Raw genomic sequence first — 15,670 nt, forward strand, 5'->3', positions numbered from 1 at the left:
AGACCTGGTGTCAGACAGACCAAACAGGAGATGCCTAGATCAGAACTCCAGACCACAGTAAGTCTGCGGTTATCCCAGCTTGCTTGTTTCCCAAAACACATCTTTATGAGAACCAGGTGATATTGAAAGATTAAAGTATACTTCAAAATATTTCTTTTTCATACTCTGTTATGGTGTGCAATAACAGTTCAAACAGAATGGATTTGATGAATATGCTCTAAGGGCGTTTAGCTCCAGGGAATCCCAACAGGAATCAAAAAGCTGCTACAAATAAAGTGACAGTCAGTAATGAACCAGCAGTGGTACTATTATCACTCTATTCTGGATAACTGAGAAATAATGAAGTTCATTTATACTTTTACTGGATTTCCTCAAAATACCTGTGAGTTTTCTTGTTAACTGTGGTTAACCTGTGGTTATTTAGAAATGATTGTGGACTAGATGTTGACAGCAATATAACAAAACCATGCTCTGTATTCCACTGACTGTACAAAACCAACTGGTCCTGAGTCCTTAATCTTGTGGACCGCACGCTACAATTGTTTGAATTTTTTACTGTAATAACTTTGCAAACCTGACTCATCAAGTGATTTTCCAGTCCCAAAAACAATATGCAGTGTTTGGGTACCCAGAACTAGGACTGATAACTGACAAATCAAACTGTCAACCTCAGCATCTTTTCACTTGTCCGTTACGGTATGTTGTGTGGGGGGGTATAAAGCATAGACCACACTGTAGTGCGGAAACATAATTTATTATCTAGCTTTTATTATCTGGCTGCATGAATCTGCAATCTCTTTTTGATGCAAAGACACTCAAAACACAAAAAGCATGCAGTCGAAGATCAGCAGCTTTTCCTCTGAGCTAGCAGTCTCGGGCTAATTGGTTGGCTTCTATCCAGCAGCTGTCCTTCTAGCCACAGAATAAATCCAGCAGCTACCCTCCTAGTCACAGAATAAATCCAGCAGCTACCCTCCTAGTCACAGAATAAATCCAGCAGCTACCCTCCTAGCCACAGAATAAATCCAGCAGCTACCCTCCTAGTCACAGAATAAATCCAGCAGCTACCCTCCTAGTCACAGAATAAATCCAGCAGCTACCCTCCTAGTCACAGAATAAATCCAGCAGCTACCCTCCTAGTCACAGAATAAATATGCTGCTGGACCACATTGAATAATGTGAATATTTGTAAAGAAAGTCCCCATTTTTCAAGCCCAAAGGTTCAGTTACAAATACAAGCTTACTGTCGGGGGAAAAAAAGAGCTTTAAAACTGGCATGAAGTTAGTTTGATTCTTGAGTGTAAATAGAACTGAGTATAACTATACTATCCATTGAAATTAGACTGTTAACTCAATCCTAGGGAAAATATGATGGGTCTGGCCCTTTCACTCAAAGCAAAATGACTTTAACCATTCTGTTAGACGGATTTTAAAAGCTATGCTCATTATATTTTATTTCACCTTATGTGCAGAAATAAAATTACATTTAAACTGATATAAAATGCAACCTCTGCCTACCAACAAACTGGAAGTCTCAATTTTTATAAAACATTTAAAAAATATATTCAAGTGTTATCACAGTTGTCTAGGTCTACCAAGAAAATGCAAAAATCTATCTCTAAATAAAACATTTTAAAAGTGATTCCAAAGGGAGTGAGTAATGCTTAAAACCACAGAAACCTTCAATTAAAATTACATACGTTACCATAAAATATCTTTGCCTTAATGGACATTGGCAAAATCGCTCTAATATTAGAACAAAGCAATTGCAAACCACTGGGTCCTTGCAGCAGAAACAGCAGAATGGGGCTGTTGCTGCTGCCCGTCTCTGTGACGATGACAAGCTTGCTGACTCGGCGCCGGTGCCGGAGAGAGTTAAGTTGGAAGCACAGTGGGCTGCGACGGACATTCACCGAAGCCATCAGCACCCGCCTGATGGAATGCAAGTGACAGCAGCATTGCCAAAAGGCAAGAGGCTCATCACTCATCCCTGTCCCATTCATATAACAGATTTGATCTGTCAGGTCTGGAGATTGTAACCTTGAGAATGCTGAACATGTGTGGTGATGCAGAACATGAACATACAGAACACGCTGGCCTGTGCTGCACGAGTTATCCGGGCCTGAGATATCATGCCTGTAGCTAAGCTAATTTAAGTACTGTAAATGAAAAGCAAAACAAAAAAAACAAAACAAAAAAACAGGACGCAATTGTCTACACCCTTTAGTCATTTATTTTCTTCATTTTTTCAGTGTATAAATAGTGATAAGTTCACAGCTTGTTAAACTTGCCTATTTACAGTTGTGTATGGGGTGTGTGGCTGCAATTTACAAGGCAGTTTAAAAGCCTATAGATCTATATATGTGAGGAGGTCTCCTGGTGTATTTTTATGATACATATATGACAGAGAAATGTTACTTAGATTTGCAATTAAATAACAATTAAATAACTTAATACAAAAAGGACCTAAACATATGGATTGATGTTATTGTCTGCATGTTGTGATCAGGCAATGAGGCACTGTAAAGAGCCATACACATCCTCTAGTACTTCACATATGTGAAGTGCAAACTCAGAGCTCATCAGATTCAGGGATAAATTTGGACACCATGGATAGCATGGGCTCCAGGGTGACAGCGGGATGGACCAGAGAGACACTTTCTGACGCCCACCCTAATGCTGTCCTGTTGAAGGAGGGACGTATGGGGATAGGGACAGCTGGAAGTGCCAGAGGTGAAAGACTGGGGTTGCTTGGGACGATGTCCTCCTTAACGGACTTAACTGAGACTTTAGGGACTTTGCCAAAGCCGCCAAACGGAGTGGCCACTCTAGAAATCAGATGAAAGGTTAGATGTTAATGCTTCTGTTCTAAGAAGACAGGGAAATAATTGCCTGAGGACACAGCTGCTACAAAGTGGAAGTTTCCTTAAAAAATAGCCCACCCTAAACCTTTCACCCATTGTAACTGCAAGCCTGGTTAATCTGAAGCGAAAGTCTCACCTATTGCTCAGTACTTTAAACTTCAAAACACTTCATATATTGCTGAGCTGCATTTTTTTGTCTAAAAAATACAACCTACTTTCCCCATAAGGAAGGACTTCAAGATTCAGCACTATCCTTCTGAGGAGACAAAGACTGCTGATGAGACTATATTTCACTAGAATAAGGCAGCTGGGTTTTGTGCATTCTTTATGGCCAGCAGTGCTCACCGGTTGAAGCTCTTGTACTCTGGTTTTTCGGATTGGGCCTTCAGTTCAGGTATTTGTACATGCAGTGTTTCAGCTAGAGCAGGATCACTGATGAGGGCCTGCTCCCAGGGCGAATGGTAGGACTTGGGCACAGCTGTGCAGTTGAACTTCTCTGTTGGGATCACCTTCAATGGACCGCCATTACCTAAAAAGGAGACATTAAATTGAATACTCCCGTGGACCTTGTGGAAAGTGCTGCATTAGGCAGATGAGATTTTATTTGGGGTGAAATAGCCATTTGCCATTGTCATAGGTTTTGTGTTATTATGAGTCAGAGGGAAGTGAAGAAACGACAGACAGTAAATCGAACACTTTGAAGAAAGATGGTCTTAAAGGACCTCATATGTGGAAGAGGGAGGGTCTGTTCAGGACAGACTCTGCCCAGGACAGCAGAGATGAGAAATGGGCCTTAGGAGACTAAGTGAGAAGACCGCCACAGGTCAAGGAGACACATTCCCTGCTGCACTATCATGGGAAAAGAATACTCCACAGCTGCTCGCTTCTTTAAAAAATGCTTTCTGTGAAAACATTACTAAATGTTGTCTCGTGATTTTAACTTGGTTCTCCTTTTATCTAAAATCACATTTGATCTCAATTTCATTACTAACTTACTGAAAATCAAATTCACAATGAATTCAACATAATCAATATATTATTATTCTTCTTATACAATTTCATACTTGCATATAGAGTATATAAAAGCAGTAAGTCAATCGAAGCAGGGGTGCATTACATTAGACAAAACCCAATGTGCAGTCTGTGCAAAGAAACCTAGTAGAACGGTGAAAGAAACCGGCAGGAAGAGAATACACTAGGAGACACCGCTAAGAAGAAGGGATGATATACATAAGCATATGCAAGACCTATGAACCAAATGCCCCCTATGTCCACATAGGAGGAGCCACAGAAAATGATGAAAAATAGTAAAGTTTAGTGGAACCTCCAGATCCAGACAAGCAAGTCATCACAAACCAATCAGACATTGAGATCATAGATAACATAAAGAAGACTTTTTGGTTTTATAAAATATTTAAGTACTGGAAAAAAGGAGAAACCAAATCAGAGTCTCCAATTGAAGAGTTTAATGAAACTAACGAAAATAGAACCCAACATAAAAGTGCACTCACTGGAACATAAGAAAGCCAATGTAGCATAAAATGACTGACAAATAGCCATAGAAATAAAACTTATAAAAGGCACAACATAATAACATAACAACACCCAGGTGGTGTGGCGAAAGAGGCGCAATGCATACCACCTGAGGGAGGCATGGAAAGAACTCAAAACAAAGACCATGTGAAACAAAAGACAAAACAAACAAAAGCCACGTGCTATGCCATCGCCGTCTAATGGGGGCTACCAATACACTATCATGTAATATCTTATGATACTACCTTAAAAACAACCAAAAAAAAGGTGAAATATCCTGCAAAGTTGTTAATTTAGCAGGAGTAACACCCCAAGTTTCAGACAGAGATGGAAAGAAGTTTTAAGAAAATTCAAGATATGAGAAATCTGTGGAGAAATTTCTCAATAACTGTCAAGAAATAAGACAACTGGGTGAGGTCAAAGAATGTGAGAGTGATTTCAAGAATAGCATCATGGATCTTCACAAAGGTATTGTTGATATTACAAGAACTACAGAGAACAAAATGAACATGCTGAGAGATAAAAATTGACAATCTAGAAAATCATTCTATGCGAGAAAACCTGTCTGGCTTCCCTGAGGGAGTTGGGGGGAAGGATGCAGTCTCCTTCATGGAAAAGTGTCTAGCTAAAATCCTCAGCATAGAACAAGATCTACTGTTTGAAATGGAGCTAGCACACTGCACACTTCAGCAACGGCCAGCAGAACATGAGAAGCTGCAGGGTATTGTGATCCGACTGCTTTGCTACAGGGATACAGTTAGGATAATCAATACTGCACAAGAGAGGAAAATCTTGTTTGCTGCAATTCGTACATCAAGATCTTCTGTGACATGTCTATAGTTCTCTCCAAGAAGATACAAGTCTTCCCATCTCTTCAAAAACAGCTACACCACCATGGTCTCGCTCACTTAAATGTTACAGTGTGCAGTATCCAGCCACACCAACTGGTGCATAAACAGTGCCCAACACAGTTTTCCTCAGGCTGTGTGGAACAAGCATTTGCCATATGCAGCACCAAGACACCATGCATAACTCCTCTCAGGTGCCTCCACTCTTTCCTCAAGACGTGCATTCGTCAGTACTGGTGTTCTTCATAGCACATGGACGTCAAGACATGGGTGTCAGCATTACCATGCAGGTGTCCAGCACATTGCTGGACGGTGATGTGCTACTTCTGTAGCATCGAAATCCACCTCATGACCAGACCCCCAGGCTCTTTGGACTGGATGAACCAAATCCGCAAACTGTGATCAGTATGTTGGATGAAGGAGATAGAGGTAAGGACAGAGGTATGGACAGAAATGGTGTAGCCCCCGCAACTACAGCCATTGGCTCTCATCTAGTCACGCAGTAGTTGCACAATGGCTTGCTCAAGCACTGGCTGTAGTAGGCTACAATCCTCTCAACCTCATCCTGTACACGTGAAAGGACAGTACTGATGCCTTTGTTAGGAAGCCCCACAGCTCAGTGACGGTTCATAGGCTATGGGCTACCACTACACCAAATCCGTATTTCCTGGGGTGAATTCCGCACTGGTTCCACTCACGACATGACCCTGGAAGCTCACATGGTGCCTTGTTCTGGACAAAGTAGATAGGCCAGCCTCCAGACCAGTAACTTTGAGTATGACAACTAAGGCCATAAAACTTAACAGTCTTGCATTTGGTAGATATAAGGAGATCTCTACATAAATCTAAAAATGAGTTCTCATTGTACTCTCATGTTCATTAAAGCTTCTAAAGAATATACTTCATTCTTTTTCATAAGAGAAGTGAATATTTGATTGAATCATGAATATTTAGCAAGTGCTCTCTCTGTTCATTTGCCTTTGCAATTGATCATTACATCATTGGACACTATACTAGGTTTTAAACATTAAAGATGCTGTGCTGGAAAAACGAACAATATTGAAATTAGTTTAAGAAACACACTAGAGAGGCAGAAAGTGTCCTTAGAACTAAGCAGTGGTACTATGAACACTGGGATAAATTGGAAAATTACTGGCATGGCAAATTTAAAAAGAATTGTACAGATCATTACAGATGACTAATTATACAATTATCAAAGAGCCCAAATTCATTCATTTGGAATTTATGCAGTTTTATAAATAACAGTACATATCCCAAAGGGAAAAGGGAACTAAAATGGGTTTATGGGTTTTTGGGGTTTTTCTTTTTTTGGACAAATTAAACATTCCATCACCGGCAGATGACAGCAAAGAATACTTGGAAGCTGATATTCCACATCAATGATACTCCTTTAGCAATCATACCATTTATCCAGCTGAGTCATATACAGGAAACGATTTCCAATCCATTTGTTAGATTTACTTGTAAATCTAACTCTGCACATATATCAGGAAAAGAATAACTGTGTGTAAACTTTATATAGCTCAATAACATTTTATAATAACTCATCCTTACCAGCAGTCCTAATGGAATAGCACAACACTGATATAAAAAGGGTATCCAAACTTTTAGTCATCTACATGACACATTTTTAAAATACCTGCAAGTGCAGAATTACAACACAGCAAGGAGGCTGGCTACTGCCTCTCCGCTCTTTCCAAAGATGGTATAATAAAATATAAGCAAGATTGTAAAGCTCTGGTTTTATATCTGTCCAGTCCGACATGATGAGTGGCAAATGATATATGAAAATTAATGAGATGTTATAATATCTTATAATAGCTGTTATAAGTTAATCAAATTTAATATCATTCACAGAATATACATGTAGATGTTTAAGATCCAGAATAGTCTTGAAACACTATTTTCATTGCTAACTGTGATTTAAAATGGAAATAGTGTTAAGTGTGTGAAAAAAATCTTTTAAAGTCTTTTAAGTCTTTTAATTACACTGTGTTTGGGGAAGCAGGGAGAATCATCCAATAGATTATCCCTCAAATCTCTGCCAGCACCAGGAAGCAGCCCAGTGGTTATGTAAAGAGGGTGTTCTGTCACATATCATCCTCATGCTGTGGACAAGCTCCTCCCTTAGTTTATTGGCCCCAAGGAAGCAACACAAAGCACTCTAGGGCCCCGTGAGAATGGCTTTGTGTAGTGAAGACTGGTTTTATGCATTAGTGTTCACAGAACAATTCATTATAAGGTTTATGTAAGGGATCACACAGCACCCGCAAAGAGGACCCAGAAGTTGACAAAACAAACAGAGATCCCTGACAATGCTTGTCTGCAGCCCACTCAAAACATACCTAACCAGATGTGGCTAAGTTTATTTTAATAGATCCTTCTGGAGATTGTTTTCTGATAACTTTGCCTTGCCTGAAACCACCATGTCTGTGCAATGTCCAACATGTCACTGATAAATCACATGCATCTGCAGCACACCAAAAGGTATTTGACTTGTTCCACACTAAATCATTCCATACAAAAAATAAATTACTGAATTGCCACATATTTTGGATTGTTGCATATTCACACTTTCATCCAGTCACATGTACAAGAAGTCTTTGTAGCTGCACACTGCTGATCTCATTTTTCTTAGGTGATGCTGCTTCACTACAGTAATGACCAAACTACTTCCTAATATTTCCGTGGCGCTGTATAAGTTATGAAAGTAACAGTGTGCTCTGCTGAAGTGCACTGATCATTTCATCTAGAGAGAGAGAATGCATGCACAAAGCCAGATCAGGGTATGGAAATGGAAAGATGGAATTTGTTATAGATGCTATCACACACAGCTGCGGCTTAGGGCCAGCACTTAGAAGACACAGGAAATGCCCAACAAGCTTCCTGTAGGGAGACATGGCTATTATACAGGAATGTTCACAGAGGGATTGACAAATACAGAGACAACTATAGCAGGCATACAAAAATACTAATACGAATCCAATGTACTCTTTATTGAATTTCCTGTGAGGCTGCCTGAAACACGGCACTCCGGATCTGAGTGTTATAACTAGAGTTATAAGGCCTTTTCACTTGAATGAACACTGACCTGGTGCTATGCAATCGAGACATGGCATGGCAGATGGGTTGGGTGTGTTTGGATGACATTTTTCGGCGTGATCAACTTGGACACCATCACCACTGCTTTCCGGATCTGTGGTTTCAATACCAGAGATACCAGGCGGGATCACAAGGTTCTGCCATAAAGTTTTTTAAAAATGAAAACAAGCATCAAAAAGAAGAGTGAGAGGATAGTCACAGGGGCAGGATCCTCCAAATGTGTGGTGAATTAATTCAGTCATTAACATCATGGCACAGTAGGTGAGATACACAATGGCTTTTTCACTGTAAATTTTGTAGTGCTCCAGAAGGTTGACAAGTCAGCATGCTGGTAATACCTACATTGATCTGAGTGTTAACTTCATTCTGGATGCTCTCAAAGGTGTATTTCTCAGAACGTTTCTGACGCATCTTGAAGAGGCGAGAGCCTCTGTTAGAAGCTAAAGACAGCTCTTCGAGCATGATGTCCTTCGGAGCGTTTACCTTTCGCCCCAGGGCTGCTTCCAACTCTGCAAGAGTCAACAAATCCTAGATTGAGTGAGTGGTTTCCTGTTAAAATATCAAGCAAAGCATTCTTCATGCAATGGCATTGCAGTGTTATTACTGAAGTCAAGACAAATTTTCTGTCACACTTTAAATATTTCACACTCTGGACCATAAAATGGAACATGCTTTTGATAACACAAGCATGTGGAATTGTCAGCGTTGTAAATTAAGTTAGATATATTAGTATTGTCTTCAGTGCCTGAGCAGCCATTGTTATTGAACATTATTACAAACTATTTAAAATGTCGTTCAAAACTCAAAGCTCCAAAGATTGCTCCTCTTGGGGTATATTTAATAAAGCAGTGTGGCTATGAATCTGGTGCATTCCCCTCAGCAAAGGCTATTTAAGTTTGCACCAAAAATACCTTGGTTCATGCACTGTATGAACAGTTAACAGAAGCTTCAAAAACACCTCTCAAACAGAGGTTTCAAACAGAAATGTATCATTCCCTTTAAAGTATTTTTTATACATTTTCACCTCTAATTTTTAACACAATAGTTGAAGATGCGTCGCCATAACCACGGCTTTCTTTCACATGACATTAACATTGCACATTTTAACATTAATCATTTACTTGGACATGACTACCTTTGACCTGAGTTTTTCCCAGTGGCTTGGTCACAGCCAGTGCCAATGAATTTGGAGGTGTGCCATTTGTCAAGGTTCTGGCCTCATTTGGCCATTCGAACTGAATGCGCTAATGCTGGCTAATTACGGAGATGTTAGGGGTCTATCAAAGGTTGCAAAGGCATCTCACTAGCACAGCTGTTAAGAATCTTCATGCCCCAGGCGCTTGTCTGTGCTCACCCAGAATAGCATTTCAAACGGACAACTACAAAAGGATTAGTTACTTACAGTACTAAAAAGTCTGTCTTATTTACAGCCCAGTCAGGGTGGGGCAGAGGGGTAATTATAAAAATAAACCTTCCAAACGGAAAGGCTCTGTCATCAGGAGTGTTGTGTTGCGCATTTGTATGGAGGCTACAAGGCTGGCTCATAAAGAGACGTCCATATACAAGTGCAGGTGGATTATTTACTCTCCTTAGACAGTTTCTGCATATTTTAAAATTAGTTTTGCTTGGAGGTTACTCATAGCTTCCTTTATTTCTGTCTCAGGTTTTAGAGGTTGAGATGACAATGTTGCAAACTTCCACTCTCATGAATGACATACTTCCAGTCGTTATAAACTCCATTCAAACTAGGCGCAGGTAGATACCATGCACAATCTGGAACTGGAACAAAACATAGAACTATGAGCAAATATAGTCCATTAATACTTTTAGCCTGTGTAGACCTAACAGCAGACCTAACAGTGCCATTCACTGCCATCTATTTCTAAGGATTTCAGGGAAAAAAGTTTCTTGACAAAAGTGTGTGGCTAAATTCATGCAGTATGTATTCAGTTTGTTCTTGTTCATGGGAAATGAAAGAGATGGGACGTCATCATACCATCAGTGGCATTAACTTCTCTGCAAATCGCAGCCACCTGCATCTTCCATTCCCTCTCTGTCAGGAAGGAGTGCTGGGACATGGTGCTCTAGACAGCAGAGGAAGCCTCACTCAGCTACATACACACTGCATGCACTGACTCGAGAACTCTATGTTTCTGCAGCTAATCCAGGACCACCTCCGAGTACACGCTTGTACATACTGTTCTGCAGATAAAATTTATTACATTTATTTAGTACCCGTTGGTGGGAAAAATTTGCATATTCCTTAAATAACCTTAGACAATAAATGCAATTCTCATGTGTACCATTCATCTTTCATGTACAAACCATTTCACAGAGAGATTAGGCAGGTTAAGTGCCTGATCAAACCTTGACTAGCTGGAGCAATGTCGCCAAGGCAAATGTGTGATGTTACGTTAGACAGGTAAGACATGGTGCAGCAAATCATGGTAATAGTGTGGGTTCATGTGTCCTGGCCATGGTAACAGTGTGGGTTCATGTGTATTGGTGTCCCAAATCTTCTTTAGACACATGTCCCTGTTCAAGGGGTCCTTGAATGTTTGGCCCAGAGAATCACAAAGTAAGTAATCAGCAGAATTCATAATTTTTCTTATATAAATTTCCAAAGTAGGATTATCAACAATGAAGTCTAAGCAGAATTGCATTTAAACATTTAAACATGCCTTTTTTCAACTGAGAAAACATACTTTTATTGTATCTAAAAACCTCATGCATAGGCAAAATGCTGCAAGAAATTTATCAAAGTTACTGAAAATGTCAGGAAATACAGCAAAAAGCAGAAAAACAAAGCAGCAACTTATTCTATAATGAAAAGGGCTAATAAAATTCATATTTCACCTATGTATTAATGATTAAGATAAAGGAAGGTCTTTTACCTATCCCAGTATTATGTTTGGACAATAGATGATAACTGTAGGGGCATTGTTGAATACATGTAGGGGGTCCTTACCTGTGCTTTGGAGGTGTCTGTAGGTGTCTCAGGTGGTACCTGTCGGTTGTACCTGTATCCTTTAAGGGAGAGGTGTGAGAGCCAGACAGGGTAATGTGACCTGTGCTTGGCCAAGCTCTTGTTAGAAGTGATGGGATCAGATCGTGCAGGCAGGGACGGGTGGAGAAAGGTGGGGCTGTATACAGTTAAATATAGCAGTGAGAACACACACATCGGCATGCATTTGGGGTGTAATGTCTCCTCTAGGTATGACTTCACCATGTCAGCGGAGTGGGAATATTAATAGGCATTCCTGTATGATTAACAGGGTGCAAAACTTTGAAGTAATTAAGCAATTTTCTTAATAGCAGTAGTAGTAGTGCGTTTTTATAGTTTATCTTAGCATTTTGAGGAATTCTGGGTTTTTTCTTTGTTTGTTTTTGTTTACATTTTAACTGTAAATGGTAACATTTCAGTATGCTGACTATATGGCTAGTCACTGCTGCTGTTGGCCCATGCAGCAGTAGTTATAGAGAGCTAGGTAAATGTGAAAATAAAAACTATATGCAATACAATTCTGTGGGGTTACATCCTAGTTTTGTTCCTCTTCTTTTTCTCCTTTGATAGGACATTTAGTGAGTTAAAACATTTTTACATTATAAACAGTACAGATTGAGGCAACACATTATTTAAAATAATCCTCATATTGGCAGCATGCTGTTATATACCTTATCATAGGCTGAATACTTACAGTCTTATAGTCTTTCTCTCTGTCACTCTGGCCTGTTCTTGACAACACAGATGTTTGAAACTGTTTTGCTGAAAAAAGGACCAGCTGATGAGGAATTTAATGTATATTTCATTTTAATGAAAGTGAAAAGCAAAATCTTGTGGATCATCAGGATCATCACCATAAAGGATCTGTCACCATAAAACAAATATTTTGTAATTAACTTTGGATTATTTAAGAGGGACAGAGGGAAGTTAACCAGGCAGAAAACACAAAACATCATTTCTGTCAGTCGATTACAGATTAATTTGTGAATTGGAGTGGAAATAAAAGAAAACGAGATTAAATTTACTCAGTTTCATTGACAAATGTGGCTCTTTTACAGTTGGTTAATGCAGAGAAAACTGAACACAGCAAGAGAGCGTGCAGCGTTTGAGATGCTGGTCCCGTAACTTACATCATGACAGTCATGGAGGGGAAGCACAAATTATTTCCCCTCAACAAAAGGGAAATCCCTAATGTGTGGTAAAATCAGGAAATAAAATCTAAATAAACGAAAGCAAGATCCACAATAGCTTGGTATTCATGCAGTGCTTTCAAATGAATCATTCATGTTGTCCCAGCAACAGGGTCAAACCATGTTTAGTAAATAAAGTACAGATGGGTTTAGTAGACGAAAGATTTAATCTCTTAAAGTAACTAAATGCATTATACTGATTCAGCTGTTGCATTTTGAGTATTTCTTCACAACACATTGAAAAAATGCCATTTAAAAGTAGGTGCTGAATTTTCCATCTGCACACATGATTGAACACATGCATCGTCAGCCATTTGGAAAGTTAAATGAATGGTACAGTTAAATTTGCATATACCATAAGCCCACTACAGTTTATGATTATTTTACTGGAATAAACCACATTACTGCAATTTTAACATGCCATGAGATACGGATCCCTACTGAACTCTCTCCTAAATTTTTTTAAACAACAGGCATAATTATTTATATGACTCACGTGTGATTACATGTGTATAAGCATACATATACTATAGCTGATAGTGTTATACAGTATTTACTACTTTGACAATATAACAGTTAAAGTTATGTTATATAAAGCTCTGGTGCAATTTGTGGAAGCTTTTTTAACTAGCTGTGCATCATCATCAACTGCTTATATTCTTCTGAACCTTTGAGAACAATTTTCTATTCCTCAGACTTCTCTAAGTCCCTCAGTCAACATTCCAACATTTTTCTAACTCCTACATCAGCACATTCTCTGACACCTCCACCATACTTCACGACAATCCTTTTAAAACAACTCCTTCATGTCTGCATGCCTCAGCAGCACCTGCTGTATTTGACTTTTATAGCCCGAATATCAAAAAAATGATCTAATGTGGATTCACCGTCTCCAGGTGCTACTATACATTGCCCTATTGCCCGACTGTCCCGGAAACCTGCCGCTCCCCTGACCAGCTTGTGAGGCGAAGAGATTTGCCTCAGTGATGGACCTAGGGGGCTGGAACTGCCCCAGTGGTGGACCGTACAGCATCGAAGCCTCAGGCGCCGAGGCGGTGCTTTTGGCCGGGGAAAAGAAAGGAAGAGGTGCTCGAGAAGTGCTCCAGCCCTGGCTCTTAGGGCGGGGCACGTGCGCCCCCTTGGCTTTCCACTCCAGTGGGGGCTCGGGCAGCAGCTTGCGATGGACGGCAGAGCGTAAGCTGGAAGCCAGCGACTGCTGCATGTCGTGTGGGGCGAAGGCTTCATCCACCAGGCCCAGCGGGTGGCGTGACGCCGCCTCCCACGGTGTGGGTGGCTTGCGGCTCTTTTCTACCCAGAAGGCCTGTCTCTCTGTGGTGCGCGAACTGTATGTTATGTGGGAGGAAGGTCTGGGGGAGACGGAGGCAGACCTGGAACTCAGGCCCAGTGGTGAGAGCCTGATTGGCGGAGATAGAGATGAACTCCTTCCAAGGGCCTGAAAAAAAAGTTAAAGCATTACGAAAAAAAAATGGCAGCAACACTTGACAAACTGTGGCAATTAAATGAAGTGGTAACATTTTTTTAGGTCAAGGTTCCTTAGAGCCTCGAAATTATTGTTACATTTTAAAGTTGCATTTAATTTGCTGAAATGTTGTTGCGAGGACAGGCTGGAATCGTGAAGATGTATTTTTGTCTAATGGACGGATGGATGAGTCAGACAAAGCAGATTAAACTCCAAGAAAAAGTCTGTCACCTGCAGGCCAAGAGAAAGAGCAGGGATTACATCAAGTGGCCATTGATACAGGATGTGTCAGCACATCACTTAGCCTCCTGCTCACCCACTCATGATTTCTCTGAACAACTAGCTTATGGAGAGGGTATTCCTGAGTAATCCAGATTTAGTCCTGTTTAATGGAGCTGCATGACCTTGTGGATGTGTTCAGTGTAAAGTACCAACCACCTAGGGTTCCTGAAGGACATGATCTCTTACCACAATCGTAAAAATAACACCTCTTTCCACAATTCTTCCACTAAAATTTGCAAATAGCAAACAGAGCCACGTCTAACCAGAAAGCAGTTATCTGCTGCCAAAACTCAGAAGTTACACAGAAAGGATTGTGCTGCCACCTGCTGTTTAAGAGGTGGAAACTCAGACTGCATTTTGTCCAGCTGCACTGAGTCACTAGGATCTTCAACAACCTTTAACAACCTGCACAACCATTATAATCCTTTTAATGACCAGTGATGCCAAAGAATAGGTGATATTAGTCAGAAAAAAACTGCTCTTTCAAAAATCAAATCTCATCATATCTAATTTATTTCTAATCACATCTAATTGCATCTAATTTACTTTGGTTTATAAATCAAATGCACTTTTCATTTTAGCTGTTTTTTTTTTTTTAAATTATTTTTATTTTTATTTTATTTTTTTATTTTATTTTAGATCTTATGTACCAGCACTACTTGTTTAAATAATATTGAAAGGAATGACTTGGTTCACCCTAAATGAACATATGAAAACTCCTATTTCTTCTTCTTCTTCAAAAAAAAAAAAAAAAAAAAAAAAAAAAAAAAATCAGGAGACAGGTATCATATGAGTGTCCTTTGCTCTTTCAGGTCATGGGATGAGGTATCAAATTCTTCCAAAAATAGCCAGAGCCTAGCCTAGCAGTAGGCCATTAGTCAGATCACTTCCATATTTCACAAATTACAAGGCTCTGCACTCAAGTGCATGATGCAATCCAAGTCCATTTTAACTTGCTTTTTAACTTGCTTTTTAATAACTTTTCCTCTGAACTGGGTATTCTACTACTTACCTCAGTTAACAGAGTCTATACAACATTTTAGCTAATAATGTAATAAGTTATACATGTTTAAAATAATTTTCAATGGGTTTAATGGCTTGTGATCCATGAAGTATAATTCAGAGAGGTTTCCTGCCTGTTAATACCTCGTTTCATGCTGTGGGGTGCCACCATCCTGTTCTACTGACTATGCTGTAGGTGTTTGTTTGTTTTTTTACATTTTCTGTGATAATAGATTAAACACAGAACTCTGCACACGAATATGACAAAGTGAGAAGCTGAGGTAAGACAGGGTGGAAAAGGCAGAAACATGCAAATGTGAACCCAAAGAAACCAAAAACAGAAG

General features: G+C 39.7%; 1 protein-coding gene across 3 annotated transcripts; it reads right to left on the minus strand.

Moving 5' to 3' along the window:
* Window positions 1-2,210: 2,210 nt before the first annotated feature.
* myoz2a (myozenin 2a) lies at window positions 2,211-11,491 on the minus strand. Of its 3 annotated transcripts, none has more exons than XM_027015056.3 (6): window positions 11,337-11,491; window positions 10,365-10,452; window positions 8,711-8,877; window positions 8,358-8,505; window positions 3,210-3,393; window positions 2,211-2,828 (listed from the first exon to the last, which is right to left on the minus strand). In XM_027015056.3, the coding sequence occupies exons 2-6, from the start codon at window positions 10,444-10,446 to the stop codon at window positions 2,573-2,575; spliced, it is 837 nt and encodes a 278-aa protein (XP_026870857.3). In that variant the 5' UTR covers window positions 10,447-10,452; window positions 11,337-11,491; the 3' UTR covers window positions 2,211-2,572. The 3 variants fall into 3 exon arrangements, with proteins under 3 accessions (XP_026870857.3, XP_081550711.1, XP_081550712.1); XM_081694585.1 differs by having other exon boundaries at window positions 10,365-10,570; window positions 11,337-11,453; XM_081694586.1 differs by lacking the exon at window positions 10,365-10,452 and having other exon boundaries at window positions 11,337-11,473.
* Between the last annotated feature and the right edge of the window lie 4,179 nt (window positions 11,492-15,670).

This window comes from Electrophorus electricus, chromosome 13 (assembly GCF_041902795.1).
Source record: "Electrophorus electricus isolate QZ-2024a chromosome 13, ASM4190279v1, whole genome shotgun sequence".
NCBI lineage: Eukaryota > Metazoa > Chordata > Actinopteri > Gymnotiformes > Gymnotidae > Electrophorus > Electrophorus electricus.

What these genes read in the sequence shown, in the direction of transcription:
- myoz2a (XM_027015056.3), bottom strand. Translation starts at nt 10,446, where the DNA reads ATGTCCCAGCACTCCTTCCTGACAGAGAGGGAATGGAAGATGCAGGTG. An exon ending in TCTCGATTGCATAGCACCAG is followed by an intron (nt 3,394 to 8,357) that starts GTCAGTGTTCAT and finishes TCTCCTTTTTAG; the next exon opens with GTAATGGCGGTCCATTGAAG. An exon ending in GAGTACAAGAGCTTCAACCG is followed by an intron (nt 2,829 to 3,209) that starts GTGAGCACTGCT and finishes TCTGATTTCTAG; the next exon opens with AGTGGCCACTCCGTTTGGCG.